This window comes from Halichoerus grypus, chromosome 13 (genome assembly GCF_964656455.1).
Source record: "Halichoerus grypus chromosome 13, mHalGry1.hap1.1, whole genome shotgun sequence".
NCBI classification, from domain to species: Eukaryota; Metazoa; Chordata; class Mammalia; order Carnivora; family Phocidae; genus Halichoerus; species Halichoerus grypus.
In genome coordinates, this window is record NC_135724.1 from 68,271,729 (window position 1) to 68,299,515 (window position 27,787).

Below are 27,787 nucleotides of genomic sequence, written 5' to 3' on the forward strand. Positions count from 1 at the left end.
ACTCTGTTGCTGGGCACTCTGGGACGCTGATGATGTGCTGGAATGCTTCTAGGTCAGTGTCCCCACCTCTGCCCTGAGGAGTCATCCCAGAGGGTGGGAGGGACAGCTGGCCCTACTATGACATCCCCTGTTCTTCTCCCTCTCCCAGGTCATTGACTGTAGCATGGCCGTGCAAGAGGAGCCCAAGGAGCCCCATGTCTCCTCAGTGCTGCCCTGGATCATCCTGCACCGGATCATCTGGCAGGAAGAGGACACCTTCCACTCCCTCTGCCACCAGCAACAGCTCCAGAACCCGACAGATGAAGGTGGCAGGAAATGGGTCTGGGTGGGGGCAGGCCTTGACAGCTCTATCCAGGTGCTGAGTGGACTTAGGGCTCAGTCAACAGGATTTTGTGTGGCGCTCAGAAGAAGCAGAAGCTCCTTCGGGGAGCTCATTGCCCAGCGAGGTCAAGAGGCAGTGGGGTGTGGTATTTCATGTCTGGTGCCGGTGGCAACACAGAATGACAGCGCGGCGAGTGCTTACAAAGAGTGCTGACACTGCTCCAGGCAGTCTCACACTTGCTTACTCCTTTAATCCCCAAGGCAGCCTTGTGAGATGGGCAGCCACACACTGGCCCTTGCACTTAACCACCATGCTCTGTGGCCCCTGCTGGTGTGAGCCCGTCAGTGAGGGAGGTATGGAGTGAGCACAGGTTCCAAATCCCAACTGTCACATCTTGACTGTGTGACCTTGAGCAACTCATACAACCTCTCAGCCTCTATTCCCCAGATACATGCTGGGAATAATGGTACCTATCTCAGAGGATTGTTCTGAGGACAAAATGAAATAATGAAGCTATCATTTGTCGAATCAGTGCCTAGCACATGGGAGTGACAAATGATGAGTAGTTATAACAAGAAACCGAAGAGGGTGAGCCCAGGACTCTTCATGGAGGTGGTCCTTGAGCCAAGTCAGTGCAGTGGTAGGAAATGTGGTGAATTGAAGAATTAACAATAACAACTAAATGACATTTAAACAAAGATTCTCTATCATTCTACCAAGTGGTAGAATGTTCTTGCATTTTCTGTCTAGACTTGGCCAATGACACAAATTTTTTATATAGCTGAGATTTTAATACACATATTTATGTATTCAGCTAAGTTTCAGATTAAATTTATTGGGAATCTTTCCTCAGTGATTTGAAAAATCAGAAAAGTGGAAAGGAAAGAAAGTCATCCCTATTCCAACGACCTAGAGAAGGCCAGAGTTAACATACAGTTTGTTTCCTTCCGTTCATTCTCTCTAACTCCCCCGGTACTTATCGCTGCTCACTGCATGTCAGACCTCTGGGAATAAGGCACTTCACTCTGACAGATTCATGGTGGGAGGAGACAGACCAGAACACCCACAGTGCCAAGCCAGGGTGGCCCGCTGAGAGAAGGGTGCCTCATGCTGCCTGGGCGGGGGCGAGGGGCGGGGTGGTATTGGGCTGAGGTTTGAGAGAAGAGCAGGGGCAGAGGAGGACACTGGGGAGATGGAGCAGCGTGAGCAGGGTTGCAGGAGAGCTGGACCATGTGGGTTGGACATGGGAAGGGCCAGACTGAGAAAGGCTTTCAGGACCTATTTTATGAAGCTGTTTCAGATTTTGCTCTGTAGTTTTTGTAATGCTGTTGAGAGGTGTCCTGCTTTACTGAACCATCCCCCCTGCTGACCCCTCAGGATGCCTGCAGCATTTCTCTCTTATAGGTCACACTTCGATGAACCTCATGTATACCTTTTTGCTTCTGCCTAATTGATTTTTTGGATAAATTTCTAGGATGAATATCTTTTGAGCTTTTGACAAGTAGTACCTTTATATTTTCCAAAAGGGTTTTAATATTGAAAAAAAAAATTGAGGTTTACAATTATGCTTATTGTTTTTCTTATAAATATAATACAGAGAGACTCCTGAATTAAGAGTATTCTTTCCCCTCTGATTAATTATATAAACAAAATATAGATTTTAAAAACCTGCCAGTAAGCAAACAAGGAAAGGGGGACAGTGGAATGCCATCAACTTGAGAGGGCAGGCCAAGGAAAGAATAAGATTCTGGTGGACTGGCAGGCAGCAGGTGTGGTTCCTGTCCCATCCTCTCCCACTGGTAGGAAAGCTGAGGGAAGATGGGAAGTTGGCAAAATCCTGGGAAATATTATTAATGTCCTCTCATTTGTAGAGAGTGGGCAAGTGGGGAAGCCCCTCCATATCACCCTGGGCTCGACAGAGACAGGAAGGGCTCCTGGGCCCTGCCACCTTCCAGTGACCAGATCACACTGAGGGGAGGGATCCAGGGATGAAGCACATTACTGGCTGGGTGGGGAGAGGTCCGGTATAGGGTAGAACATTGTCATATTGAGTTCTCTGAGCCAGTTCACTGGGGAGAGGAAGCAGGATAGAGCAAAGGAAAGTTGATCTGTGCTTCAGGTCTGACCCAGGCCTTGGCCAACCTGGCAGGTAGCTCTGGAGCCAGAGTGGCCCATCAGAGCTGTCCTACCATGTTGGACTCAAGTAGCTGGTCTTTAGACTCCTATCTTGCTCAGTCACTGCATATGGACTCCCACAGGAAGTGCATGACCTTGGGTGAGGTGCATCTCTGCAGCTACAGAAGAACCTGAAGGAGCTGACAGCTGGGGGCTGTCTGCTGACTGCACTCCTCTCAGTGGGTAGCCAGTCCTACCTTAAAGGGCATCTCAGAGAAAAGACGAAATCCAGGTGTCCCAGCGAGGACTGTGTGCGGCACTCACCCAGTAATCTCCCTTCTACCTCCGCAGACACAGGTTACAGGAAAGTGGGTTGAGAGCAGCACCTACTTTAAAATTATGGCTTTAGGGGCGCCTGGGTGGCTCAGCCGTTAAGCGTCTGCCTTCGGCTCAGGTCATGGTCCCAGGGTCCTGGGATCGAGCCCCGCATCGGGCTCCCTGCTCCGCGGGAGGCCTGCTTCTCCCTCTCCCACTCCCCCTGCTTGTGCTCCCTCTCTCGCTGTGTCTCTCTCTGTCAAATAAATAAATAAAATCTTTAAAAAAAAAAAAAATAAAAAAAAAAATAAAATTATGGCTTTAAGGAAAGGGCAAATTGATCTTATATTTGGGAAAGTGCCCCAGAAAATTCATTGCTGATACGTTAGAGTACTTATATAGTATGGAGGAAGTGCCCTAGCAGACCATGAGCAGGGTAGAGAGAAGTGACGTGGCAAGTGTGCTGACCTATTGTAGCTCGCCCCCAACCCTGTGTGGGGGACGAAAAAGAAATAGATGACCTCAATCAGGAAGAAAACTTACACCAAGGAACAGAGTTGGGGCCCTGTAACGATTTGCACAAGAAATCACTTATTACAAAATTGGAACTAATAAGCAGAATGAAACGAAATGGAAAATTGCAAAACTAAGGGAAAACATTGCAAACCAAGCCTCACCATTATAAACTAATAAAGCAGGCTGCGAGGAGCAGAATGAGTATATGTAGAACTGAAACCAGGGATACAGTTCAGAGCTAAAAGCGTTGATGAGAAGGATAGATGTGGGGAACAGGTGGTCCGTGCGAGGATAGATTGTGCTTCTGATGGAAAGACTCTAGCAATGAAACAGGACAAGCAGTCAACCCACTGTCAAACACAGGAATAACATGAATTTCTCTGTAATAAAAACTGAATGTGCAGATTCAAAGTTTTCAGTATATACCGTGAAAAATTTGATACACAGCAAGATACATGCTGGTTAAGGATCTACTTTAAGAATAAAGATTTTTTAGATTTCTAAACTGAAAAAGCAATTTATCTTCACGGGATAAAACATGAGACTCATTTCAGATTTCTCCCTAGCCGCATTCAGGGCAGTTGGGGTGATATTTAAAAGTCTACACTGTTTTCAAGGAAAGATGGTGCAAACTAGGACATCTAGCCAAGTTGCTTATAATTAATAGTGGTAACAGACATTTATAAACAGGGATTCCAGCTTCTGTGGGTGCTTCTAAAAACACCACTGGAGAATGAAGTCAGTAAACCAACATGAGTCAGAATGAAATTCGTCAGGAGTGGAAAAGCCACAGGCAAGATGTTGTGATGAGCACCAAATCCATTTAGAATTGGAATTGAGAGAAAGCAACTGTGCTAATTATGGTCACAGAACAGAGCGTCAGTGTTGCGAACCTTGAAGTGCTACAAATAATATGTACAAAAAAATTGGGAGAAGGGGAGAAAGGAAGTGTTATAAGCTATCATCTTGAATAATAGAATCACTTGATGCTGTTGAAAATGGAGACTAAAGGACTGGCATGGCTTAATTTCGTCATAATTTTCTGAGTTTTTTTTTTTTTAAATCCATGCCTCTCATACTTTTTTTTTTTGAACATTTTATTTATTTATTTGACAGAGAGAGAGAGAGCACAGCAGGGGGAGCAGCAGAGGGAGAAGGAGAAGCGGGCTCCCCGCTGAGCGCGGAGCCCGATGTGGGGCTTGATCCCAGGACCCTGGCATCATGACCTGAGCCAAAGGCGGACGCTTAACCAACTGAGCCACCCAGGCACCCCATCATACCTTTTTTAAAAAATTTAATTAATTTATGTTTTTTTTAGAGCAAGCGAGAGAGATCGAGAATGCATGAGCCGGGGGGAGGGGAGGAGGAGCAGAGGGAGAAGCAGGGGCTCCATCCCAGGACCCCGGGATCATGACCTGAGCTGAAGGCAGACACTTAATCAACTGAGCCACCCAGGTGCCCCCCTTTCACACCTTTTTGATTGGGGCTGGCCAGTGGTCAAAAAGTATGAAACAAATTTCATGAAAGGATCCTTATTCTACCTGGTGTGAGCCCCACTGGTATTTTCTGTCCTGTGTTCTATCCTAGTCCTCTTTAAAAATGCTAATTACAAGCCCACCAGTGGGTTATAGCCTAGAGTTTCAAAAACACTGAAGAATCTTTAAGGAGCTAATAATAGTTCTAGTGGTGAACAAACACTTAACTGAAATTTGGTCATTCTGTTTTTCTTCTATAATACTCCAGTAGGCCTACGTATAAGAATCTTTAAGAAATGGTATATGTCATACGGGTTTCATTGTTAAAAATTATCTTTCTAGACGAATCATGAGAGACTATGGACTCTGAGAAACAAACTGAGGGTTTTAGAGGGGAAGGGGGTGGGGAGATGGGTTAGCCGATGACGGGTATTAAGGAGGGCACGTATTGCATGGAGCACTGGGTGTTATGCAAACAATGAATCATGGAACACTACATCAAAAACTAGTGAGGTAATGTATGGTGACTAACATAACATAATAAAATTAAAAAAAAAAAAACCTGGGGGAAAAAATAAATAAATAAAAATTATCTTTGTCTTTCAAAATGTTTCATATATGTGCCCAGAAAGATGCTTCCAGTGATGTCCACCAAATGTCAGCGTGGTTATCTGGAGGTGGATGAGGCATTCCTTATGTCTTCTTGTATGATTTGAATTGTTTTTTGAGAAGCGTGTATTGCTTTAGTAAAGCCAGTCAAGTCATTACTTACTTAAAAAGATAAAAAAGGAAAGAAAGAAAAATCTGTGGCCGCTTTGGTAAAGACAGAAAAGCCTGCAAAGGAGAGGCTGAGCCTTGCAGCTCCCACACATGTCCCCGTGCTAACTCTGTGCCGGTCTGTCTTTCCCTAGTGATGGCCGAGACGCCCATGCTCCCATCCTCCCTCATGCTGCTCAACACAGCCCACGAATATTTGGGCAGGAGGTCCTGGTGCTGCAATTCCGATGGGGCTCTGCTGCGATTCTACGTAAGCACTGCCCTCTTGGCCAGGGCTGGGGGTGGGGCGGGTGGGGGGGAGGAGTGCAGGGTGGGATGGGTTGGCACCCTGAGGCTTGCTTGCTTGGCCTCCCCCTGCACTGGGGCCTGCTGTGCTTCTTTGATTTTGTATGTGACTACTCAGAGTTGCCAGAAAGTCTGAACTTGGTTCCCTTGTGCACCTGAGTTCAGGGGTTCTGGACCTGGCCTTGACCTACAGGTGGATTTAGAACCACTACTTGTTACTGCGTCTGTTATGTGTGTGTCAGGCATAGGGCCGGGCCCTTCATAGTAATTTTAGAAGAAACAACTGCATTCACCACTGCCTTCCATTGAGTCCTGTTTGCCAGGCACCACTCATACGAGGTAGGAGTTGCTGAATCAATAGCTATTTAGCAAGTAAATATTTGGTGAGTGCAAATAGCCTTCCCTCACTTGGCAGCTGTGATTGACTGGGCGTACTGGGGATAAGCAGCATGATTCTGTCCCCAAAACTCACTGCTGAGTGTGAGGCCAAACAGCGCACAGACAGGTTACAGAGCACGAGAGGGTCACCCAACCCAGCCTGCAAGGTCTATTAATAAATGTTTTAGTGGAACATGGCCATAACCATTCATTTACCTATTAACTATGGCTGCTTTGGCAATACAGTGGCAGGGATGAGAAGCTCTGATAGAGTCCATATGGTACGTGAAACCTAAAATATTTACTATATGGCCCTTCAGGAAAAGGTTTGCTGACCTCCGCTCTATACCTTTTCAGTGAGCAAGCATATCCTCTCTACAACCGCAGTCTGCCTCCCCAGTGCTGATCTTCCTCCTCTGCCCTATGCTTTCCACATGGCTCTTACCACCTTCTAGCATGCCTTATAACTTATTTATCTAGTGTGTTTATTGTGTACCTCTTCTCCATTGAAACGTAACTTCCATGAAGTAGGGATTTTTGTTAGTTTTGTTCACTGCTGGATCCCAGTACTTAGCACAGTGTACCTAGCCCATAGTAGGTGCTTAGTACATAATGGGTTGAATGAATGAACGAGACAGAATATTTATAGAGCTCATGTATGTGTAAGGCTTGACAGTTTGCAGAGCACTTGTGCTGAGGAGGCAGAGACTTGGCAGGAGCCCTAGCTGTAGATGCCTGAGTGTCTGCTCTACCCTGTAAGTTCTGAGGGCCTCCCAGGTGCTCACCCTGGGTCAGCTCCACACTTCAGGACCATTTTTGGAAGAATCGTGCTAAGCTTAGACTATATTGCTGCCCAGGAATCGTCGACTTCCCTCTTCTGCCTTCCCTCTCCCAATTAGAGAGTGTGGAGACATTGTCTACTTCCACAGGGTCACCTCCACAAGGCAGTCAGTCACCCTTATGCCCTTATGCTGCTTGGGGGAAAGTCAAGAATGAGGTAGCACCTTTGCAAGCTGGTACCCAGCAGGAGTGGTGCTGAGGAGCGGCCTTCCAGCAGGCAGCAGGGGTGATGATGGGACGATCCTACTCCAGGTTTTCCTTAGGCTGCATCTTCTTTGGTGGAGCGTGTATTCTAGCTGCCAGGATCTGCCAAGTGAATTTGAGGGAGTGGAAGTAATAGGAGTACCTCCATGTTTCATTTCATAGCTCCTAACTTTTCTACCCAAGGCTCAGCTTTTCTATTCCTGCAGCAACCTTGCCTTTGTGGACTCGGCTCCTGCTTATTGACTTCCCTCTCTGCTCAGGGCCATCTAGGTGTCCGCTAGCGATTTGCTTGCTCATGTAATTTGCTCATTTTTCTCTGGGGCTTTTTTTCTTTTTCCTATTGATTTGTAGAGTTTTTATGTACTCTGAATTCCAGTCTTTTGTCTGATACGTATGTTTCACCAGTTTTACATGCCCATCTGTGTATGTGTGTCTGTGCACGCGCACGTGTGTATTTAGTTCTAATTTCTGCAATTTTATGTGACGTGTCTTTTAACTTTGTGTATAGTGTTTGTTTTACAGAATTTAAATGTCAAATTTATTAGTCCTTTATGGTTTGTGGGGTTTTTGTTTTCTGGGTGTGGTTTGTTTTGTTATTTGTACTTTAAGAAATCCTTTTCTCCCACAAGATTATTAATATATTCTTTTCTCTGTTAATCTTAAAGTTCACTCTCATTTTTCACATCCGGTCTTTATTCCTTCTCAATTTTGGTTTGTTTATGACATAAGGTAGGGATCCATTTTACATTCTATATGGATGGCTAGTTGGTTTGTACCAATCATCAAAGAGTCTGTTCTTTCTGCACTAATTTGTAAGGCCCCCCTCCATCTTCTGTGCATATGTGTGAGGGTTTGTTGTTGGACTTTGTTCTTTCTATTGGTTTAGGTATTCCTGAGCCAGTATCACACTGTCTTTGAGGTATACTGATACCTGCTAGGATTAATTGACTTACCTATTTGTCACATTCTCTTGACTGTTCTTTGCCCTTTCCTCTTCTAAAACATTGTAAGGACAGTTGGTAAAATTTTGTGACCCCCCCCCCCACTCCCTAATCCTCACCACCATTGGAATTTAATTGGAATGGCATTAATCTCACAGATTAATTTGGGGGAGAGTTGCCATTTTTATATGATTCTTTCCAGTCATGAATGTAGTATATCTCTCCATTTATTCAGATCTTATACTTTCATGTCCCTTGATACAGTTTTATAATTTTCTCCTTAAGCTCTTATATATATTCTGTTAGATTTATACCTGGGCATTATTTTTTTATTCCTGTTATAAATAAATATTTAAAAATTAAGTTTTCTATTTTGTGTTTGTGGACAGATAGGAACACTACTTTTTAAAAAATAAGTTTCTCCTGTCCATAACTCCTTTACTACTGCTTTTATTAATTCTGGTGGATTGTAGATTTCTCAGATTTTCTCCGTGGACAGTTATATCATCCATGAATAACTATTTTTTCCCTTCTTTTCAATCCTTATGGTTTCTTTTTTTTTTCCCTTGTCTTAATGCTTTTGGCCTAGGGGTTGGCACAGCTTTCACTGTAAAGGGACAGATGGTAAATCTTGTAAGCTTCTGTCGGCCATAGGGTCTCTGTTGCAGATACTCAGCTCTCCCATTGCAGCACAGAAGCAGTCCTTGTCAGTATGTAAAGATAATATGTAAAAGCTTGTGAATGCTGAAATTTGAATTTCATATGTTACAAAATAAATTCTTCTTTTGATTTTTTTTTTCAATCATTTAAAAAATATAAATGCCAATCTTAGCTTCTGAGCTATACAGAAATAGGCAGTTTTCCCCCTGGGCCATAGTTTGTCACCCCAGCCTAGAGCTCTCTCTCTCTTTTTTTTTTTTTTGCGGGGGGGGGATAAATTTTAAAGATTTTATTTATTTATTTGACACAGACAGAAAGAGTACAAGCAGAGGGAGTGGCAGGCAGAGGGAGAGGGAGAAGCAGGCTCCCCGCTGAGCAGGGAGCCCGATGCGGAACTCGATCCCAGGACCCTGGGATCATGACCTGAGCCGAAGGCAGCTGCTTAACCGACTGAGCCACCCAGGCATCCCAGGGGGGATAAATTTTAAACTACTGACCCTTTCTTTGGTGATTCTAGGCCTATTTAGATTTTCTTTTCTTAAACCAATTATATTTTTGAAATAGTGTCCACATAAGCATAAAATTGTTCATGAAGTGTGCTTATGATTTAAAAAGTCTCTGTGGTACCTCTGGTTATGCCTCTGTTTCAGTGCTAAAATCATTTATTTGTGCTTCCTCTGCTCCTTTTTTATAAGTCAGTCTTTCCTGAAGCTTATCTAAATTAGTTTTTTCAGGGGGCACCTGAGTGGCTCAGTTGGTTAAGCGTCTGCCTTCGGCTCAGGTCATGATCCCAGGGTCCTGGGATTGAGCCCCAAGTCAGGCTCTCTGCTCAGCCAGAAGTCTGCTTCTCTCTCTCCTGCTGCCCTTCTCCCGCTCAAGTGCACGCATGTGCGCGGGGTCTCTCTCTCACTTGCATACTCTCAAATAAATAAATAAAATCTTAAAAAAGTTATTTATGTACTTATTTGAGAGAGAGTGAGCGAGAGAGAGAGAGCATGCACAAGTGGGGGGAGGAGCAGAGGGAGAGAATCCTCAAGTAGACTCCCCGCTGAGTGTGGAGCCCGATGCAGAGCTTGATCTCACGACCCTAAGATCATGACCTGAGCCGAAATCAAGATTCAGTCGCTCAAATAACTGAGCCACCCAGGCACCCCAGTAACTTCTTCCTTTTATTAAGATGTAAGTGTTATAAATTTATGTGTGAAGCTTATGGGAAAAGCTATACGCTTACCCCCTTGAATTACATGGTGCTTAAACCATCCCTCAAGTAACACCTTCCTTTCATTAAGGTCTAAGTCTTTTTCAGCCTATGTTTAGAAGCATATGGGAAAGGCCTGTGCTAAGTCCTTAGACCTACACTGTGCTTAGATGGCCACTCAGTGACAGTGTTCAGTCTTCTAGTACATGTGTTGAAGGTTATGTTTTCTGCAAGTACATTTTTAGCTGCATGCTGTAGGTTTTGACATTTGGTATTTGCTACCTTTATATACTGATTTCTCATTTTACTGACTTATGTTCAGAGAATGTGCTCTGTATTGTATCTCGTCTTTAGTACTTGTTGAGATGTGCTTTTTGTCTATTTTGGTAAAAGTCCCATGGATGCTTGAAAAGAATGTGTAGCTGCTAACAGTTGGGCATAACTAATCTCCATAGATACATTACTTGTTGACTGAGTTGTTTATATCCTCTATAATCCTTATTAATGTTTGGTCTGAGAGAGACAATTTATTATGTCTTTGGATATATTTTGTGTTTTAGATATATTTTGGATATTATTTCTTTGGATATATTTTGTGCTTTGGATATATTTTGTGCTGTATTTTTATACTTTATGCTGAGAGAGAGGGAGTCACTCTCAGACTCCCTCAGCCCTAATGGGATTTACCATCTTGCATTATAACCACTTATTTAACTGCCCCTCTATTGGAATCTGAGCTTCTTAAAAGCAGGGACTGTGTCACACTGTGCCTAGCAAAAGAAGGTGCTCAGTAAATATTTGGGAAGCAAATGAATGGCCAATAAATAAGTAGAGAAGTTCCCAGAGGGCATATAATATCTCCTTCTAGCAGCTGGTAGATACTGACTGGGCATGCTGGAAGGAAGGCAGTTTGGCCAGCAAGCTCCTCAGGAGGTCATGTCAGAGCTGTGCCCAGAATGGCTCCTGTGAGGGTAATAGGCTGTTTCCAGGAAACAGGTCCAACAGACACGGCCTCCTCAGGTTGACAGAGTTGACAGAGTGGTGGTCTCCCTGGGGTCCCACTGTGCCAGGGAAGCTATGGGCCTTCTAAGGCATCTGTTCCTGCCTACCATAGGTACGAGTTCTCCAGAAGGAGCTCGCTGCGTCCGCCTCGGAAGACACACACCCCTACAAGGAGGAGCTGGAGACAGCCTTGGAGCAGTGCTTCTACTGCCTGTACAGCTTCCCTAGCAAGAAGAGCAAGGCCAGGTACCTGGAGGAGCACTCGGCCCAGCAGGTGAGGGTGCTGCCCAGACCCCCCGCACCTGCCCCTGCTCAGAGGAGTGGGGCTCAGAGAAGCAGGGGCTCTGAGCACTCTTTAAGGACATCAGACGCATAGCTCTTGCACCAGAAGAATGAGACTGGTCTGACATAGTCTGATCACAGGAAAAGGGTTTTCCTTGCAAAAACTACCTTCGCAAATGTTGACTAATCATTCAAAAGTGCAGCATGGCAATTTTCAAAGGATTTCTTTTTCCAATTTGGATAATACAAATAATTCTTTAGAGGTTTTCATTTGTTCTTGTTTGGTTTTCAGAGCAGTGTTGGGTATATTACCTCATGGCTCGTCATTTATTCTCTAATCTTACCAATTCCATCCCCTGAATGTAAGCTACTTGGACAGGGCCCCCACAGGGCGCCATACAGAATGCAGAACCACCCTGGTCCAGAGCAAGCAGTGGGGTAGCTGAGGCTCAAGGAGAGGGTCAGTGGCCTTGCCACAGTCCCCACTCGTGCTTGAACCTACCCTCTGGCTTGGCCACATGGACTCACAGAGTGCGGCCCTCAGTTTCCAATATTTGTCTTTATCAAGGCCCGGGCGTATGCCAGTTTGCTTTTCTGCTCTTCAGACGTTTGGTTTAGGGGATTACAGTGGGTATGCAAAATTTTAAGGGTATACAGGTCTGTTTCTAAACTCTAATATGTTGTAACCTCGTCTGTGTTTTTCCCATGGAAGAACTTTTCCCTTTCTGCTTTTACCCTGACTGCACTATGATCTGCCTTCTGTCTTTTCTGAAGGTGGACCTTATATGGGAGGATGCCCTGTTTATGTTTGAGTATTTTAAGCCCAAGACCCTTCCTGAATTTGACAGCTACAAGACCAGCACTGTATCTGCTGACTTGGCCAACCTTCTGAAGAGAATCGCCACCATTGTGCCCCGCACAGAAAGGCCAGCGCTGAGCCTAGACAAAGTCTCCGCCTACATTGAGGGTGCCTCAACTGAGGTAGGAACTGTGTGTGATGGGGCTGTGTCCTGTCATTTTTTTCCTCCAGCATTGCTGTTTATGCACCTTGGCTTCTTTCCTTGCTTTATACCAGAAGTCAGGGCCATGAGAAGCCTAGGGTCTGTCCTGTGCTAATGTGAATGGTCCTGGGTTTACAGCATGACTGGTCACATCTGAGACCCTGACTCCATCTCTCCTTATCCTTGGTCCTTCACCTGCTAGGTGCCCTGCCTTCCAGAAGGGGCTGACCCCTCCCCTCCAGTGGTGAATGAGCTCTACTACCTCCTGGCTGATTACCATTTCAAAAACAAGGAGCAGTCCAAGGCCATCAAGTTCTACATGCATGACATCTGTATCTGCCCCAACAGGTCAGTGGCCTGGGCATCAGGCCAGGCAGGGAGGGCTGGGGTGACTCCAGCTCAGCAGGCTCCTTACTGGGCCAGTTTGGGGTTTCCCTGCCCCAGCAAAGAGACCAGGGAAAAAGGAATGAGAAAGTGTGTTTAGCAATCTGCAGTTTTGGGGAAAGGCAAGTTCTTCATAAAAAGAAAAGCAATGAAGAAGGCTTCTTTCCAGAAGGTGCCTGGGATGAGTGTTGGGATCAGAGAAGGTATGAGCTGTCCATCTGGGTCCAGGCCAGCAGAGGAAGGGGATGCCACCTGGCTCCATCCTGTTGGTTGTGTGTTGCCTCCTTTCCTGGCTCCTGGCCCTGGGAAGTGGGCTGATGTGCTCTATGTGTCTCTAGTTATGATTGTTTCCTTATTTGGGGGTAAGGGCCCTACTCATAAAGTCTGATTCATTTGATTGAGAGGAAACATTTTCTCACGGCTACCACACCTAGGAGGTTAGCCTGGGGTCAAGGTAAGCCTTGTGTCTGAAGGGTCCAGAGTAGTATCTTTAGGTAACTACTCAGGGGCCAGGCCACAGTGGCTGCCCACCCTCAGATGAAACCGGCAAGCTCCATCTTGTCAGGATCCACCTGGCCCAGGGGAGAGGGGCTGGGATCTGAATGAAGAAATCAGTTTACACAACTTCTGTAGCTTGGGGGAAAGGTTCTCCCAGACCCCCTATTGCTCGGCCTCTGGTTTCCTCCAGGCAGGGAGCCATGTGCCAGTGGCCCTGGATGTCCTCTCTGGAGTCACTGTGGGCCAGTGTGGTGGCTAGAGCTGTGAGCACTAGACAGCGAGCAGTCACCTCCTTTGTACTGCTACCTCCATGTCTGAAAAGTAAGGGTGATAAAACCCACCTGTCCATGGGGAAGTGGGAGCTTGGCGTGGCACCCCTCACCCAAAAGCCACTTGGGCTACAAGACGAGGTTTATGACGGCTCAACGGGGCCTCATTCGAACCTATACATGCACCTGTTCAGAGCCCTGCCAGAGAGGTGGGAGGTCCTGTGAGGACTGGCCCCAGGGCCAGGAGGAACTTGGTGGCCCACTCCTGGGCCTCCTTCATTCCAGCCCTACGTAGCAGGCAGATGTCAGGGACAACTTGGGCTCAGTCTCATCTTCTGTGCTAGTTAAGATGGAAGTTTGGATACTGGTTTTTTCTTTAAATCTTCTGAGCCCTCTAGGTACAGGTGAAGCCCATGACAGATAGCTGGGTGGATGGTGGAGTGTTCTGGCCACAGTGTTTGTTGGTGGTTCCTGTGGGGAAAAGAGTCTTGTGAGGATGCTAGCAACAGCTTTTCTCGACCTGTGTTCATTTCACTCTTCCATCTGCTCTTGCTCAGCTGGGATTGGGCCGCCTCGGCCAGGCATTTCATAGAGTGGCATTTGGGGGGACAAGATGGGAGTAGGCCACAATACAGCTCATCCCTCTGCCAAAGAAACAACTCTGGGCCCAGTGCTAGGAGCAGGCCTGTCCTGCATGAGTCTAAGAGCCCAGTGCACAGGTTCTGGGCACTTCCTCCTCCTGAGTTCATGGCATCACTGGCCCTTGGGCTGGACCCCATTGTCCCTGTGGGTCAGCATTCCCCAAGTGTGGGTTGTGCACTGCTCTGCTAGAATCAAGAACCCACGGCAGGACTTTGCTTTTGTTGACACATAGAGGAGCATTTTGAGGTTTTATGATGATGTGTCTATGTTCTTGGTTACTCATGTTTGTGACTGCACATAGTGGTTTCCATTTGGGTACTCCTGTAGGCTTTTGGGCATACACCGTGATGTGGTCCTTTCCCTCAAGGCAAGGGCAAAGGGAGTTGCTGAAGGCTCAATGTGGAAGGAGCTGGCCCTGGTAGAAAGTCCCTGACAGGGTTCCCACCATCTGGAGGGGAGCTTGACACCTACCCCCATGCTTCCTCCTGGAGGTGACCTGAGCAGAGCCCTGGATCCCCAGGCCCTGAGGAGGAAAGGGTACACTCGGGACCTCCACACAGGGGTCGAAGCCTTCCTTTTTGCTCTGGTTACCATTTAAGCCTTCAGGCCACTTTACTGCTCCTTTGTTCGCACTTTCTCATCTCCAGGTGCCTGGAGTATGGCAGAAGCACATGTGAGCTTCATAAGTTTGTTGTGTCCCTACATAATGCCTTGGAGACTGTCAAATAGTCCAGGAAGCCAGTTAGCCAGTTTTAAAGTTAGTGTAGCAGTGGGTCAAGAATTGTTAGTGTTCATGGAGGGTAGCATCTGTCATGTGATTGCTGCCTTTTCTGTTGTCTGTACTTGCACTCAGGAAATTTCACTCTCCCAAGTGCCCAGAAATCATCTTAGCCTTGGTTTCCATCTCAGAGAACCTTCTGCACTTTCCCTACCACTTTCTTTCAGGCGATCTCAGAGCAGTGGGGTCTTAGCCATCCTGTGGTCCCCTCGCTCTCATCTTACTGCTGGGGAGGGCAGGATCTGGTCAAGGTGCCAGAGGGAGAACTATGTAGAAGCTACCTGGTTGTGTTTTTGGGGTCTTGGCTGCCCCATGCTTTTGGTCAGTGAATGTGTTGATGGCAGGTGCTACCAGTGAGGGGTTAGGTGAGGTGGCAGCAAGATGGGAGCCTCCCTATCACCTTGGATGGGCAGTGCTTTGTAAAGCACCCCTTTTCCTTTCCATCAGAGACATTCTATAGGTAAGCCTTCCAAGCAAGGAAGCAAAAGGGAGCAGAGTCCAAGAGCCCACAATGCTGGTGAGCACAATTTGGGCTCGAGTTGGTGGGGATCCTCTTAGAACACTTACTGAGTACCTGTGAGGTGCTGGATGACCTAAGATACATGTCTTGTGGTGTCCCAGCAGCTCTGCTCTCTTGAGGTGGGTTTTCTTTTTTTTTCTTTCAGATTTTTATTATTTATTTACTTGAGAGAGAGTGAGTGAGGGAGAGAGAGAAGGAGCATGGGGAGGGGCAGAGGGAGAAGCAGACTCCCTGCCTAGCTGGGAGCCCGATGTGGGGTTCGATCCTGGGACTTCTGGATCATGACCCGAGCCGAAGCCAGATGCTTAACCGACTGAGCCACCCAGATGCCCCACTGAGGTGGGTTCTCTTAGCCATATTTCATAGCTCAGAGACATGGTGTCACTGGGTGGTGGAGCTAGGCTCTGGGCCCTGGCCTGGGAGACGGGCTCCCACAAATCCCCAGGGTCACCGCCCTGCAGGCTATCATGTCTGCAGTGCTGTAAGGGCAGTGGTGTGTTTACTGGTGCTTTTGTCATGACCACAGGTTTGATTCCTGGGCAGGCATGGCTCTGGCCCGGGCCAGTCGCATTCAGGACAAGCTGAACTCCAATGAGCTGAAGAGTGATGGGCCCATCTGGAAGCATGCCACGCCTGTCCTGAACTGCTTCCGGCGGGCCCTGGAAATTGACAGCTCCAACCTGTCCCTGTGGATCGAGTATGGTACCATGTCCTATGCCTTGCACTCCTTCGCCTCACGCCAGCTGAAGCAGTGGAGAGCTGAGCTGCCCCCTGAGCTCGTGCAGCAGGTGAGTCGGGGCTCTACAGAGGAGCTGCCATCCTGCTATCTGACTAAAGTGCCCTCAGGTGGCAAAGTTCTGTCCTATCCATTCCTTGCACTTGTCCTCACAACCCTGCTGGGAGCTCACAGATGATTCTCCTTATGAGACTGAAGCCATACTGTGGTCAGTGACAGCTTGGTCCTTGGTCTTTAGACACCTAGTCTGGTGTGGGTGAATTTAGGGCCAGGCTCTTGTGATCTAGCTGGTCAGCCATCAGTTTCCCGGCAGTGGAGAAGCAGGGGAGGTGTGTTGGCCACCAGAAGTAGTTGTGTCTCTTCCCTGTTCCTTCAAAGGAACTTCCTGAGTCCTTGTAAAATTTTTGACACTGTGTTGGGAATTTTGAAGTCCGTCTTGGTAGGGGGTTCCCCTAGTGCAAGTCGCTGGGTGTCTAGCCTGAGGTGTCTGTTGAGCAGGGCACCCTTGCCTCCTTGACTTGGAAGTGAAGGAGTCCCACTGACATGTTTAAGGCTGATGTGGCAATAAGATGCCATGGTCCAGAAGGGTTTCTAGGAGAGCGGAGTGCTGAAGGGGACTGTTTCTTGTAGTGATCATATGCGGTCAAAATCCAAACAAGATAATGGCCTTGTTAATGCTGCCATTGGATTGTTATGAGAACTCAGTGAGAGCAGCCTGGTCAGTGGGACTCTCAGCTGTGGCTGTGCCGCCGTCCTGACAGCCCCTTCGTCCTTGAGATTAGGCCTCCGTTGTCATGCCCAGCTCCCTACCCCCGGCCCCTGAGACCCTTCAGAGGCAGGTCACAGGCTTCCAGAGTGCTTGGCCTCGTGATGACCCTGACCTTCCCACATTGTGCTAAGTAGGGGAAGTCCTAGCCTTGTGCAAGGAGGTAACAGCTCTTTGTTGCTTTTACTGATTTTATATAGAAGTGAGGTGTCCTTAGTGTTAAAAATTCAATTGTTATGGAAAAACGTAAGTGGGAATGTAATAATGACGTAAATGTCACCCTCCTGCAGTGGCCCCTTTTGTACCTGGGCAACATCCCTACCCACTAGCAGGGGTGTGAGGGGGAGGAGCTGCTGTTTGAGGGCAGTCAGCTCTAGCAAAGAGTCACAAAGCGAATCTACTCACAATGGGACTCAGTTATCCTAGTGAATAGTGCCTACAAGGTGTGATTGGGACTTTATCTTAGTAATTAAAGAATGATGAAATTAACTCCTAAATCTTACCTTACTAGGACTTTGGTGATAATTGCAAGGATGTGTTAATTCTTCAAATGAACCAGGAATGACTGAGTTTGGTTGGCTTGGGGGGAGCTTAATTTTCCAACAGTTTTATGATAGCATGCTATGATGCCCCTTCACCTCAGCAGCAGAAATTTACGCAGCTACCTTTGCAGAAATATTCGAGGGCTACTTCCCTCTCACAGGATTCTCTGATGTCTTTGTGCCTTAGAAGAGTGTGTTACGGTCTTTTCCTTGACTAGTTGTCCTCCCTTTGGGTGATTGTCAACCATGTTAAATGTGCCTGGTGCTCATGTATAAAGGCTTTGTCCACATTACTTTCTTTTTTTTTTTTTTAAAGAGTTTATTTATTCATTTGAGACACAGAGATACAGAGAGAGAGAGCATGAGCAGTGGGAGAGGCAGAGGGAGAGGAAGAAGCAGACTCCCCGCTGAGTCAGGAGCCCGATGTGGGGCTCGATCCCAGGACTCTGGGATCATGACCCGAGCCGAAGGCAGACGCTTAACCATCTGAGCCACCCAGGCGCCTCTGTCCACATTACTTTCATCAACTTCATGAAATCCCACATCTTTTGCAAAATTTGCCGTTTACCTTTGCAGTAGATCTGCATTATACCATCAGACTAGGTACAGAAATCAGCAAGAGACTGGCCACAGAATGAAGGGAGTGAGCTGGGTGGGGATGGGTGTCAGTGAAAGTGCTGGGGGACTATGCTGGAAGAGCACGAGTGGAATCCGAGCGTTCCCATGCTGTCGTGACTGCCGTGGGGGCCTCGGAGTTGCCACACGAGGTCCTGCCGGACATCAGAGTGCTGTATGGTACACTTTGAGAAAGCCACAAAAAGGCTGAAATCCCCTTCTCTCTCCACACATTTCCTGGTCTCCACATGTCACCCACACTTGGCAAGGGTGACCTGGGGCTCTACCTCAGGGTGTTGTTTGAGGAATGCCAGTGACTTCACCTTCTTCCCATGAGCTCTGCATGCCACCGCCTGTGCACCCAGAGGGTTGTCTCAGGGGGCCGGACTCTGGGCACCTCGGCCCTAAGGTTATCCCTCTCTCTGTCTCTGCCCGGAGTGCATGAATCCTACAGGCCAGCGAGAACAGTAGCTCCCCCACGTGCCTGGGCATCAGAACCTTTCGGGGGGAGTGGGGAGCTTGTTAAAAGGCCCCATCAGGGACTCACAGTCAGAAGCTGCCCTTGCGCAGGCTCCCTGGGTGGATTAGACATGGTATCCTGTGGACGAGCCTGGCACCAGTGGCAGAGGACAAAGGCGGTGGCAGGAAGGGTAGTGTGGCCATGGGGCAAGGACAGGTATTGGGTTCTGTGACAAGGCCAAACCCTGGAAGAAAATGGGCGAGAGCAGAGCAGCCTGGCCCTTGTTTTAACCATCGCCTCCATTATAGAAACCACTCTTCACTCATAGGAGAAACACCTTCTTTAAAACAACTGCCACAATAGGACAAAGCTAAAATCTTTTTGGCTCCTCCCCATCCCCCACCCCCCCTTCTAGTCCCTGCTTCAGAGCAACTTACAGTTAGGCTTGTATCTTTCCAGACTTTAAACAAACACTCTTTCTTATGTATACATGTACTCCTGGAAAGAATGCCGTTATTTACCTGTTCTTTTCTTCTAGCCTAAATGCTGTCATGCTGTGTATGGCGTTGAGCTTCCTTTTCATTCAGCACCATGTTGTTGAGTCCTACTCACGCCATGCAACCCTCTTTCATTGTGACATCCCTACGCAGAGGCCCCTTGCTCCATTCTGTTTCTAGTGTAGTGGCCCCAGGGCTGAGCAGGCTCGGAACTAAGTCCCTGGTAGCACCAGGAACACTGTTACCCTCTGCTGGGACTCGTTGGGGTGGGTGGGGCACAGACCTTGGGATTCTTTCTCTAATCCTCCACCAGTGAAGCCCAGTAGGATTTAGCAGAATAGAGGTTTTCCAGGAAGTAAATATGATGAGAAATCAGAGTGCCCTTTCTGCCATTGGTACTTGAGGGTTTTGTTTGTAGAGCTCCCCAAGAGGAGGGAACTTTTGGCTCCCCCAGGAAGGGGCAGGGAAGGCAGAAAGTGGGCGACAGACAGGAGACCCAGGTTGACTCCCTGCACACCTCTTCCCCTTGCCTATTCTTACTCTTGCATAGTTCGTGGCCTCTGTGGCTGAACTCCATTCTGATCCTTTGGAAGCCAGTGGCCCAGGTAGTTCAGGGCCTGAAACTGGGCTCCCAGGCCATCTTGCCAGAGTGTTAGGGGTGGTAGGAGAGAGATGGAAATCCACCAGGCGTGCCGGTGTCCCAGTAGGAAGGGAAGGAAGGAGGTTTTGCATTGTTGCCCAGGGTGAAAACTGCCTCGCAGGGCTGCCCTGTGCCTCCTGTTTTTTTTTTCTACCTCTGGTAAGGCAGTTTCCTACCCTGAAGTATGTCATGGGGACACAGCCCCTTGGTTGCTAGAGTGTCTGATCAGATGAGCTGTAGGACACATGTTGATAGCTGTGCGCTTTAGCTTCTGCCTGCAAACTTGCCAAAGGGGTGTGTTACAGGAAAACCGGTGGTTTCCCTTGTCAATTCTCAGGCGAGGGCAGAGGCTTTGGAGCCAGAGCCTTCTAGCTGTGTGGCCTGAGGGAGGAACTTGATGTCTCTGCTGTGGTTTTGGTTGTAAGAAGGCTGACCGTTTCTCCTGTGTGGCAGTATGGTGAGAACTGACATCCCCTTAGCCCCTCTCATGGGCTGGCCCTGGGCCAGGCACCCTGGCCACGAGGTGAATGAGGTGCCACAGCGGCAGGTACACATCTCGCTGCACCTGTCCTTACAGGTGGTGTGAGGTGTCTGGCAGAGCTCTGGAACATGGCGGACCCTCGGTGGCTCTCCCTTCTGTTCCTATCTGAAGTGTTGTGACTGCTGCACCTACTGAGGACAGGGACACTGGCAGCATGTGTTTTATGTGGGGGAGGGAGGGGTTTGGCCTCTTGGTGGGGATCTGTGTGGTACCAGACCAGATGGGGCGCTTCACAGTTGCCCTTCCTTTCTCAGTAGGTGGCTTTATGAGCCTCAGTGGCAGAGCTGGGTGGGCAACGGGCTAGTGACTTGGTTAAGGCCACATGGCTACAGAGCAGTCAGAACAGGACTCCAGTGAAGTGGCTGCCTTTTGCTTACACAGATCTGCTACAGAATCCTATTTTGGAGGGGTACGATGGGGTCACTTGGCTTGTGCTGTGTCCTGGCTCTCCACTGTGATTCTTCCTATCGTATCTCACCCATTGATGGTGTCTTGATTCCTAGGTGGTAATTTTCTTTCCCAAGACGTGTTTGACGGAGCGCTGGGGTTCTTTGTGCCGGCCCCAGGGCCATTGCTGCAGGAGATTCCCGTAGCTCAGTGCCCGCTGGATACTCCTCCCATAGGCGGCAGGCAGCGCCCTTGCCAGAGCTTAGCGCCTGCAGCCTCTCCCTTCCTCTGGGCCCCGAGACGAGACTAGAAGAGGTCACCGCTTCCCTGCTGTCGAGCTAGGGCCATGGAGATGAGGGGCCAGAGACCTGGGCTTCTGGGAACAGCAGCCCCTCTAGCCCCACACAGGCAGTCTTCATTCCAGGTCCTAGCCCAGGAGCTCTGGGATGAAGGGACACGGGCATGTGATGGCTGACATTCCACGTGGATAGCACCTAGGTGCTGGCCCGTAGCTCTTATACAGGGCCTGGGAAAAGTGATCCTCTGAGTTGGAAAGCATCTTAGAAGCTGATCCTCTGTCCTAGCTGTTTCCACCCTTCAGTGTCCGAGAGGGTGGCTGGAGGCACAGCTCCAAGGCCATGGGTGTTGGATGGGGCTCAGGAATCTGCCATTTTGTAAGCACCCCGGGTCCCTCTGGAAGGGTGCAGAGGACAGGGTGGGAAGTCCCGTGGTATCCTCTCCAGTGCTGTGTTGCTGGGTGTTGGGTGCATACCCTGTCCAGCTCTGCTTTCCCACCCTAGTGAGCGCGGGAGAGAACAAAGTGCTCATCAGAACATTGGTGCTGGCTCTTGGCATTCTCAGACCGACACAGCAGAGCTGCTGTTGGCCTGGTTCTCCTGGCAGCCCTGGCCTCGTGCTGTCTCCCCCTCCCAGGCAGAGAACCTCACTGCAGCCATAGTGAGGGTCACCGTTGGGACCTGTAGAAGGGGATCAGGAGGTACTTCATAAACTCCTGAACTGCGTGGGGCAGATCCTGCAGGGGGACGGTAAAAGAAAGGACACTGGAGTTGACATGAGGAGAGGTTTCAGTCCAGCTCTGTGCCTTACTTGAGGTGTGCCTCACACAGGTCCCACGGCCTCTCCACACTCAGTGTCCCCAGCTATGAAATGGTGATGGCACTTCTGTGTGTCAGGCTCGTTGAGAGGATTGTAGCTTTGCAAAGAAGACAGCAGGGCCTCCCGAAGGATAAGGCATGGGCCTGTGCAGTTTCGGGCCCTGGGCCTGGCCCAGCCTGGTCTCGCGCTCTCATTCCAGATGGAGGGCCGGCGCGACAGCATGCTGGAGACAGCCAGGCACTGTTTCACGTCCGCGGCCCGCTGCGAGGGCGATGGTGACGAGGAGGAGTGGCTCATCCACTACATGCTGGGCAAGGTTGCTGAGAAGCAGCAGCAGCCGCCCGCTGTGTACCTGCTGCACTACCGACAGGCCGGCCACTACCTGCACGAGGAGGCCGCGCGCTACCCCAAGAAGATCCACTACCACAACCCACCTGAGCTGGCCATGGAGGCCCTGGAGGTGACACCGTGCCGGCCCCGGGCGGGGAAGCAGGGCAGGGGCGGGCCGGTCTCCCTGTCTCCCTGGGGATGGGGCATGAGGTCCCAGTGACTCCCATGCAGCCTGTTGGAAACTTCTCTGTGTTCAGCAGCTCTGTGTGCAATGAAATTAAAGCAGCCTTTCCTCTCTCTTCGAAGGGGTGCTTACCATCCTTTCTGGGGGAGTGAGTGTCTTTCTAAGGAGTGCCTTTCCTCCTTAGCACGTGCAGGTTGCCGGAACCTGATTTGGTGAGGACGTCGATGCGGCACAGCGTTTCCTGGTGCCCTTGTTCCCGGCGAGGGCACAGGCTGAGCCCAGAGCACCCAGCTTGGCAGGACAGGGCCGGGGCGAGAGGGAGGGGGGCTGCCTGCTCTCTTGGCCCCAGATTTAGGGTCTTGTGCTGCTCCTCAAGAGAAGAGCAGTTGTTTACTGCTCAGATTTGCTTTTATGATTTCTGGAGCACTTCACACCATGCTCTCCTCCAATGCTCAGGGCAGTGCTGGGAGGCAGACTGGGAGACTGCAATCAGCACATTTTGTAGGGAGGAAACCCGAGTGCACGGGTGAGGATCCATGTATGCTTGGCCCGACCCAGACCTCGCTGCTTCCTGAGCACGTTAGCTTTGCCCTTTCTGAGGCTGCATGCCCAGCCCCTGCTGGTCCCCTGTGCCAGGCAAGCTTTTTGGAGTTTGGGGCAGAATCTGCTTGCTTATTATGCCTTGTCTGCCTTGATGTTTTTTTTCTGATTATAAAATTAACACATATTCATGGTTAAAAAATATGTAAGAATCCAACATTCACAAGTGTTTAAAATGAAAAACTAAAGTCCCTGGTGATCCTAGCCCCCCAACCCAATAATCCCTGTTAACAGTTTGGGCATGTCCTTATCGTTCTAGATTTTCCCCCTATTAACGTATAGATACACAGTAACATTTTATCATTTTGCACCTGGCATTTTTCACCAGACAAGATGTAGTGCAAGGCGTTGTGGGCTTCCTTCCCTGCCCCTGGGCCCTCCAGTCTGGCTGGATATCCATTTATTTGTCCAATCCCTCCTTCATGGGTTTGGCCTTCTTTTCCACTTCTTCCTCAACAGGGTGCAGACAGGGGCTGGCCTGCATGTCAGGGAGCACTTACAGGAGTATTTCCAAGGGTCTTTTAATGTTGCATCCACAGTTTCTTGTTGCCCTGAAAGGTTATACTGATCTATGAGCATGTCTGTTTTCCTTCAACCATGTTTTCCCTCTTTTTAATATTTGCTAATTGTGTGAGCAAGCAAAAAAGTCTCATTTTTATAAATTTGCCTTGGAAAAATGGTTCATGCTGAGTGGTTGGCAGCAACTGTCTGGGGGCCACATGCATAGGGTTCATGGTGAAATGTGGAAGCGCAGTTTCATACTGAGCATGTCCGTCTTTGGCAGCTTCCAGGTTGCTGTCATTCCCAGCCCCAGGTCCCACGTCCTTTCTATCACAGCTCTTTTGTGCTTTCCACTCAGGCTCACGGGCCTGTCCCTGGAGGGACTTCCACTTTGGGGCTAAGGAGGCTGAGACCCAGAGAGCTGGTGTGACTTGCCCTAAGTCAGCAGCAGAAGAGAAGGGCGGTTGGGGCCGGCTCTCCTGAGCCCAGGGCCCCTATGCAGCATCTCTGGTGTAGGGAGGTGGTCCAGCCCTCAGGAAAACGACAACTCTGTTTTCCTCCATGCTGTTTCTTTGACATTTGGCTTCTGCTGCCTAATGGAACCATTGAGCAGGCAGGATGGTATCCCTCTGGGGCCCTGGGACTTTGAGGTGAGTAACTGAGGCCTAGCGCACTGTGCTGGCTCTCAGGAGAATGAGCACTCAGCTGCTTTAAAAATGACATTTCTCTTAAGACTTTACCCCTGCCCTGGTGAAAATTCACCTTTGCTGTTGAACCTTCAGTCAGAATACTGAACCTGCCACTTGGTTAAACTTTGCCAGTTGAAACACTCTGCGCTTCTCCAGGAGGAGCCACCCGCACGTGTGTGGGGGCCTCAGAGGTTTTCTGCGGCTGAAAATGGACTTGGTGGGCTAATCACTCTGAGGGCCACAGGTGGGCTAGAGGTGGAGGGGCTCTGGGTGCGGGCGCCTCTGTCTAGGATGCCCCCTTGAGAGTGCTGCCTGGGTGGACCACCTGGCATCTCACCTGGGTGGGTCCTTGGCAGCGTCTCTTGAGAACCACCTCTGGGTGAGGGGAGGCTGGTTAATCAGGGTCTGCAGCCACAGGGGATCCCAGTCTTGGTGACATCCTTTGTGCCATCTGTGGGAGTCTGTGCCAAAGGCAGGAGCCCCCATTGCACCCACCGCTGGGTGCAAAGGTCAGGCCAAGTCACTGTGGAGGTGCCTGTGTGTGATGCGGTGTACACTTGGGAGAAGTAGAGGGCAGGGGGGACCTGAGTTTAACCTGGCCCTGGGCTTTGCTGGCTGTGGGGCTTTGGGGCATTGGACAACTTACCTCACACATTTGTAAATGGAGGATTTCGGTGAGGACTTAAGGAAATGAAGAAAAGCACAGGCCCTGAATGGTGCAGTGTGCCTCCTACCCATCCTGCACCCCCGGGGCAAGCCTATGGTACCTGGCTGGTCCAGCTGCGGGCACACAAACAGAAGTCAGCTGTTCTTCACTTCAGGGAGTCTGCAGTGCAGTGGGAGACAGGTGTGGAGGCTCCCTTTTTATGGGTGCCAGGAGAGAGGCCCACAGAGGGTGGTAGGGGCTGTGGTAGGAGGAGGTGCCCAGTGAGTGGGGCTGAGGGTTGTTACTCTCATTGTCTTACCACCACTTGCCTGCATTACTGGCTAAACATTTAAGCTGGACCCCTCAGAGTTCGTGTCCATTTTAATTGTCAGAGCTTGCTTTGAATGACTTATAGGTTGGCTGGTTTAAAAGTGAGTGAAAAAAGGCAGTGTGTGGTGGCCTGTCTCCTTGGTCAGGGGCTCTTTTCCAATGTGGCTGACTGGCCTGTGGAATGAACCTTAGCAACTGGGAGGGCTGCTCACACCCGAGTATCATTCTCCTAGGTGTACTTCCGGCTCCACGCTTCCATCTTAAAGCTCCTGGGGAAGTCCGACTCTGGGGTCAGTGCAGAGGTCCTGGTCAACTTCATGAAGGAGGCTGCAGAAGGACCCTTTGCCAGGGGCGAGGAGAAGAATACGCCCAAAGCTTCAGAGAAGTGAGTAGCATGCTTTCACCCAGCAGCTTACCCCATATGTACCCTGATGGCTCATTTACCACAAAGTGGCATTCAGGGGACGTTGCTGCTGAGTAAATTAGAGCTCATTGAGCCTCTGTAACTCATCTGGAGAGTCCTGGTTGCTAGTCTGAGTTACTTCTGTTGAAACTGAGAAGGAGAGGCTGAGTGTGCAATCCCAGGTCACCTCGCACTGGGGCCATGCCCAGTGCCACCCCACTCTCAGGGGCAGATCCTAGGGAGAAGCCAGCTCCTTCCTTCTCCCCACTGGGGCACAGCTCTGTCCTGTGCAGAACACTGTAGGAAAGCAGTTTTCACGTTTCAGGCTCTTACTCCTGGGTCCTTTTCCACGGCCTCTCCCAAGAGTGGGGCCTTGTTAGGGCCTGTGTGCTGCCTGTTCTCCCAAGAAGCAGAGAGGGGCATTGGAGGCTCTTCCTGTGGTGCCAGAGAGCGTGGGGATGCTAGGGCCATGGTGTGGTCCCTTCACTGGGCCAGGGAGGACCCTTGGGCCTCCCCTTGATTGTGGCCCAGACTTCTTTTGCCCCGGTATCCACATCTTGGAGCTTCAGCTCAGCTTGCCTCACCTCTGTGCCCCTACCTGGCTGGGCACTGTGCAGGGCTTAGCCAAGTGCCAGAGAGACCTGCACCCAGGCTCTGTCCTTGAGGCCCATTGTCTTATGGGAGAGATGGGCATGTGTGTGGCAGGTCACCCAGGTGGATGGGGTGTGCCCTAGAAATTATAGGTGTATACTTTTTAGTCATAAAGGGCCCCCTCGTATAATGATGTTCTTTTTTATTGATCGTAACTCTTTAAAAAAAAATTATTGGGGCACCTGGGTACCTCATTCAGTTAAGCGTCTGATTTGGTTTCGGCTCAGGTCATGATCCCAGGGTCATGGGATTGAGCCCCGTGTTGGGCTCCACGCTCAGCGGGGAGTCTGCTTGGGATTCTCTCCCTCTCCCTCTGCCCCTCCCCCTCGCTCATGCACGTGCTCGCTCTCCCTCTCTCAAATAAATAAATCTTTTAAAAAAATTATTAAATTATAGGGGCATCTGGGTGGCTTAGTCGGTTAAGCGTCTGCCTTCAGCTCAGGTCATGATCCCAGAGTCCCAGGATTGAGCCCCCTGTTAGGTTCCCTGCTCAGTGGGGAGTCTGCTTCTCCTCTCTCTGCCCCTCCCCCCACTCATGCTTTCTCTCTCACTCTCTCTCTCAAATAAATAAATCTTTAAGAAAAATTATTAAATTATACAAATAATACATGAATATATTCTAGTTGTGGAAAATTCTGGCAATATATAGGTTAAAATGTGACCAATCCCTTCTCCTCCCCAGAATTAGCCACTCTTCATAGTTTATTTTCTCAAATAATTATCTGTGCATTTACACACACTTACATTTACACGTACAATTATAGAGTTTCTTTTATTTTATAAAAACAAACTACTGAAGGTACTATTCTAGAGTTTACTTCTCCCCTGACAAGGGGTCTGGGACCCCATCCATAGAGATAGTACCTTGCTCACTCCATTCTTTCTAGTGGCTCTCAGCAGTCTGTGGCTATGTATTATTACTTAGCATGGGTGCATGGGGCCTGGGGCCTGAGATGGTTGGACAGTGGCCAGTTGGGGGCCAGAGCCCAAGTGGGTGCCATAGGGGCAGCTCCTTCAGCACCTTGGACCACCAGCCAGAGGGGCATGTCATCTGAGGCGTGTGGGAGCAGTGGGCCCTACGAGGGCAGAGGAGGCCCGAGTAGGCCCTTGAAGGAGGCATGGGGTCCAGCAGTCAAGAAGGGCACTGTTTCAGACCAGTACACGTCCCGTTTTGGTGGGATGTAGAGATTCTGACCTGCACCCCAACCATCTTCCCACAGAGAGAAGGCCTGCCTGGTGGACGAGGACTCCCACTCTTCAGCTGGGACACTGCCGGGCCCCGGAGCCTCCCTCCCCTCCTCCTCTGGCCCAGGTCTGACATCCCCACCTTACACAGCTACTCCGATTGACCACGATTACGTCAAATGTAAAAAACCCCACCAGCAGGCGACGCCGGACGGTACAGTCCCTGTTCTCCCTACTGCCAGCCCAGGGCGGCACGCCAATCACGGGGGAGGGTGCTTCGGGTGACAATTCGCTTTGTTTTGGTGAGGGGGGGTGCTGGGTCTGGGGTGACACGGGCAATGTTGCGGCTGTTCATTAACCTCATGGCCTCACGGTGATTCTGTGCTTCCAGAACATGCTCAGGGTTGCCACCTGCTAGCCCACCTGGGGGCTGGGAAGGGGCAGGACAGGCTAAGGCACCTTGCCTCTCTGAGACTCTGTGGACTAGCTGTCGGGGTCTGCAGGCTGCCTGGAGTGGCCTCTGTGCAGTCAGCCCAGTGATGCTGGCATCGTGCCTGCACTATTAC

At 49.5% G+C, this 27,787-nt stretch overlaps 1 protein-coding gene across 1 annotated transcript in view; it reads left to right on the forward strand.

Annotated features, from left to right (window-relative positions):
- CABIN1 (calcineurin binding protein 1) overlaps positions 1–27,787 on the forward strand; it is a 154,394-nt gene that overhangs the window by 47,330 nt on the left and 79,277 nt on the right. Inside the window, 9 exon segments of the mRNA XM_036096435.2 lie at positions 149–305; positions 5,655–5,770; positions 11,141–11,302; positions 12,085–12,291; positions 12,514–12,659; positions 15,929–16,190; positions 21,902–22,162; positions 25,216–25,367; positions 27,257–27,435. Of these exon segments, the coding sequence (XP_035952328.1) occupies positions 149–305; positions 5,655–5,770; positions 11,141–11,302; positions 12,085–12,291; positions 12,514–12,659; positions 15,929–16,190; positions 21,902–22,162; positions 25,216–25,367; positions 27,257–27,435 (1,642 nt within the window).